This window comes from Ammospiza nelsoni, chromosome 9 (assembly GCF_027579445.1).
Source record: "Ammospiza nelsoni isolate bAmmNel1 chromosome 9, bAmmNel1.pri, whole genome shotgun sequence".
NCBI classification, from domain to species: Eukaryota; Metazoa; Chordata; class Aves; order Passeriformes; family Passerellidae; genus Ammospiza; species Ammospiza nelsoni.
The window spans coordinates 35355897-35359515 of NC_080641.1; the positions used below are offsets into that span (position 1 = coordinate 35355897).

The window sequence follows — 3619 nt, forward strand, 5'->3', positions numbered from 1 at the left end:
GCTGTGGCTGCCCCTGGATCCCTGGCAGTGCCCAAGGCCGGGCAGGGTGGGCTCCAGGGCAGGGTCTCTGTCCCGGTTTTGGTCCCGGTCCCGAACAGGGCCCGGCCCGGCCGGACTTGGCAACTTTATGGGCGTGGTCTCATTTGCATGAACCAATGGGAGCGGTGTATGCAAATGAGGCCTGGCGGGACGGGCGGGGCGGCGCGCGCGGGGCGCCTTTGTCCGGCTCGGGCGGCGGGGCCGGAGCGGCCGCAGCGGCCGGAGCGCGGTGTCCGCCCCTGGCCCTGTCCGAGCCCCGAGCGGCCCTGGCCCCGTGATGACTCTGGAGGAGCTGCCCGGGGAGCGCCGCGCCGCCGGGAGGTGAGGCCGGGGGGCGGCGGGGGCCGGGCGGGGAGCGGCGCGGGGCGGCCGGTGACGGCCGGTGCGTCCCGGCGCAGGATGGAGCAGGCGGGGGACGCGCTCGAGGAGGTGCTGAGCAAGGCGCTGAGCCAGCGGAGCCTCACCCTGGGCGTCTACGAGGCGGCCAAGCTGCTGAACGTGTGAGTGCCCCCCCCGTGCCCGTGCCCGCCGGTGCCCGCTGCCCGGCGCGCCCGGTGACGGCCGTGCCCCGCAGGGACCCCGATAACGTGGTGCTGTGCCTGCTGGCGGCCGAGGAGGAGGAGGCGGGCGACGCGGCGCTGCAGATCCACTTCACGCTGCTGCGGGCCTTCTGCTGCGAGAACGACATCAACATCTTGCGCGTCAGCAACCCGGCGCGCCTGGCCGAGCTGCTGCTGCCCGCCGCGGGCCCCGACCCGCCCGCAGACCTGCACTGCGTGCTCGTCACGGTGAGCCCCGGCTGCCACCGCGGGGGGACATCCACGGCTCCCCGGGGCCGCTCCGGAGCCCCCGAACCGCCGCGCCCGGGACTCGAACCCGCGGCCTCAGGGGCTCCGCGCCGGGGGTCCCGCGGTGCCTCCCGGGGACAGCGGCTGCCTTCGCCCCTCGTTTGCTGCGGTTTCCTCATCTTCCTCCTTTGTTTCTCCCCTCTTTCTCCTGTTCTGTCTTCTCTTTCCCTTATTTTCTTCTTTCCCCCCTTCCCTCTTTATTTTCCCCCCCTTCCCTCTTTATTTTTCCCCTTCTCTTTCCCTCTTTCCCCTTGTTTTTCTCTCCCTTCCCCCCGCTTTTATCTCTCCCTCCTGTTTTTTCCCCCGTCCCTACTCTGCCCCAGAGTCCAAAGCTAAACTCCTCACATGCTCGCAGGCCTGACTTGTTTGTTTGCCTCGCCAGCAATTTAAGATGATTCACCCTCCTGCTCTCTGTGCCGCGCTCCCCCCCCCCCCGCCGCTCTCGGGTTGTTTTTGCTGCCGTGCCGGAGCTTTTTGCCGTCCCCTTTCCAGAACCCGCAGGCGTCGCAGTGGAAGGACCCGGCGCTGAGTCAGCTGATGTGTTTCTGCCGGGAGAGCCGGTACCTGGACCAGTGGGAGCCGGTGATCAACCTCCCGGAGCGGTGACCCCGGCCCTGCCACCAGCGCAGACTCTCGCTCAGGAAGGAACTCCCTGCCCCGGCTCCGCGAGGGAAAATAAAACCCGACAGCAGCGGCAAAAAAAAAAAAAAAAAAAAATAGATATAAAATAATAAAGCTACAACCGATGTCATTTGGAGGGTTTTGGCTGGAGTTGAGGAGAACAGGGATGAGCCCAGCCCGATGCCCTTCCGAGAACTCCCTTCATTCCTTCTGTCCTTAAGTGCCACTTAAAAGTTCCTGCTTTAAACACCTTAACGAGCAAACGAGGTTAATCGAGGCCTTTTGCCAGCAATGTTGTTGTATTTTTGGGATGTAATTCTCACGTTTTTATGCTAAGATATATAATAATAATAATAAGTTATTTTCTGATATCGATGGAGAAATTATTTATACTTGGAGGTTTGAGAACCGAAACGCCCTCGAGCAGTTGGTCTGCAACCACGAATCTTCTCCCAGCTGGCTGCAAAAGCAGCGCCATTAATATAATTGTTTGAAATTCGAGTGTTTTTTGGGGTTATGGTGTTCTTGTTTTGTGTTTTCTTTTTTTTTGAAATAAAGTGTAAAATCAAACCTTTGGCCCGGGCTTTGATTTCCTCGCTCCACGAGTGCAGCAGACGCAGGGGCTGAGCAGCAGCTGCTGCTTCCTCCTGGCCATGGGCAAGGTCCTGTTGAGCAGCTCCAGTGTGGGTTCATTCCCGGCCCCTCCCAAGCAATTACGGGCTGAGGCAGCCCATGTGCTGCAGGAAATGCTGGGAATGCTATTCATTTATTTATTTATTTAGTTTGCTTGAACACCTGCCACAACAGGAGCTTAAAAAATAAAATAAAATAAAATAAAAAAGGGTTTTGCTGCAGAGGTTTCTGCGCTCCTGCAGCTCCTCCTTGGCAGGTGGGAATCCTCATTTCCCTGGGGAAGAAAACCCGGCCTGGGTTTTCCTTACAAAGCCCTGGGAGTTGTTTGCAGCCCCAGCTGCTCCTCAATGCCACGGCCAGGCTGGCACAGGTGGCATTCCTGCGTGTGGCAGGACAATGCCAGCGTGCTGCTGGCACTGCCTGGGGACAGCAGTGACACACACTGTCCCCCAGCCCGGCCAGGAGGGGAGGCTGGACCTGTTCTCCCACTCCTGGGATGCTCCAGCACCAGGCCACCCTGTCCCTGCTGTCCCTGTGTCCAGCCCAGGTGCCACCCTGTGCCTGGGGACACTGCAGCAGCAGCAGCAGCAGATTTATTTCTCCAAGCTCAGGCTGAATCCAAACCCCTCTGGTTCTCCCAGTGTCCCCACACCACAAAATGGGGGGTCCTGGCGACCTTGCCCAGCACACAAATTCTCATTTTCCTCCCCAGATCAGCACAAAAATTCTCATTTTCCTCCCCAGATCAGCCAGCTTGGCCAAGGACAAGAGGGGCAGCCCAGTGATGCCCCGTGGTGGGGTTTCACCACAGGCTTCTCCCAGCACCTGCGGATGCAATGGTTTAATTTCTTTTTAAAAAATAATATACAAGGGCAGAGTCTGCAATTCCCCAGATTTTACAACCCCTGTTCCTTCAGGGGGTATTGATGGCAAAAAACAAAGTGCAAACACAACCACTCCAGATTTCAGTGTACACTGCATTTTAAAAATGGCAACTTTACCAAGAATCCCTGGATTAAACATCGTCAGATTTGGGCAGCTGTGCTGGATCTCCAGGTAGGATCTCACATCTGGCTCAGCACCCTGCCACGAGCTTCAAGGGCAGGCACCAAAACATCCCTGCAGCCCCACCAGGGATCTCAAACCAAACAAGAAAATCCCAATTTCTTCCCAGATTCCTGGGAAAACAGCCACCAACAGCACGGGGCCCCTTCCCTGCCCAGAGCCCCCTGCAGCTGGGCACAGCTGGATCCCCTCAGCCCCAGCTGAGCAATTAACAGAGTCATTAATTGTGACCAGGGCTGTGACAAACACACACAGAAACAGTGAGGAGGAATTAGTGCAGAGCCACGGTGTTGGGTTTTATCACCTGCCACTAGAAAAATACCCTGATTACAAAAATAATTGGCAGCCAAGCAGAGGGTAAGCAGCAGGTTTCTCAGTCAGGCTGATTTCTGGGGCTCTGCCAAAGAGATCTG

At 58.1% G+C, this 3619-nt stretch overlaps 1 protein-coding gene across 1 annotated transcript; it reads left to right on the forward strand.

Annotated features, from left to right (window-relative positions):
• The first annotated feature begins 220 nt into the window (after positions 1-220).
• Positions 221-2078, forward strand: GADD45A (growth arrest and DNA damage inducible alpha). Its single transcript, XM_059478096.1, has 4 exons — positions 221-360; positions 438-539; positions 614-827; positions 1380-2078. The coding sequence occupies exons 1-4, from the start codon at positions 317-319 to the stop codon at positions 1491-1493; spliced, it is 474 nt and encodes a 157-aa protein (XP_059334079.1). The 5' UTR covers positions 221-316; the 3' UTR covers positions 1494-2078.
• The last annotated feature ends 1541 nt before the right edge of the window (positions 2079-3619 follow it).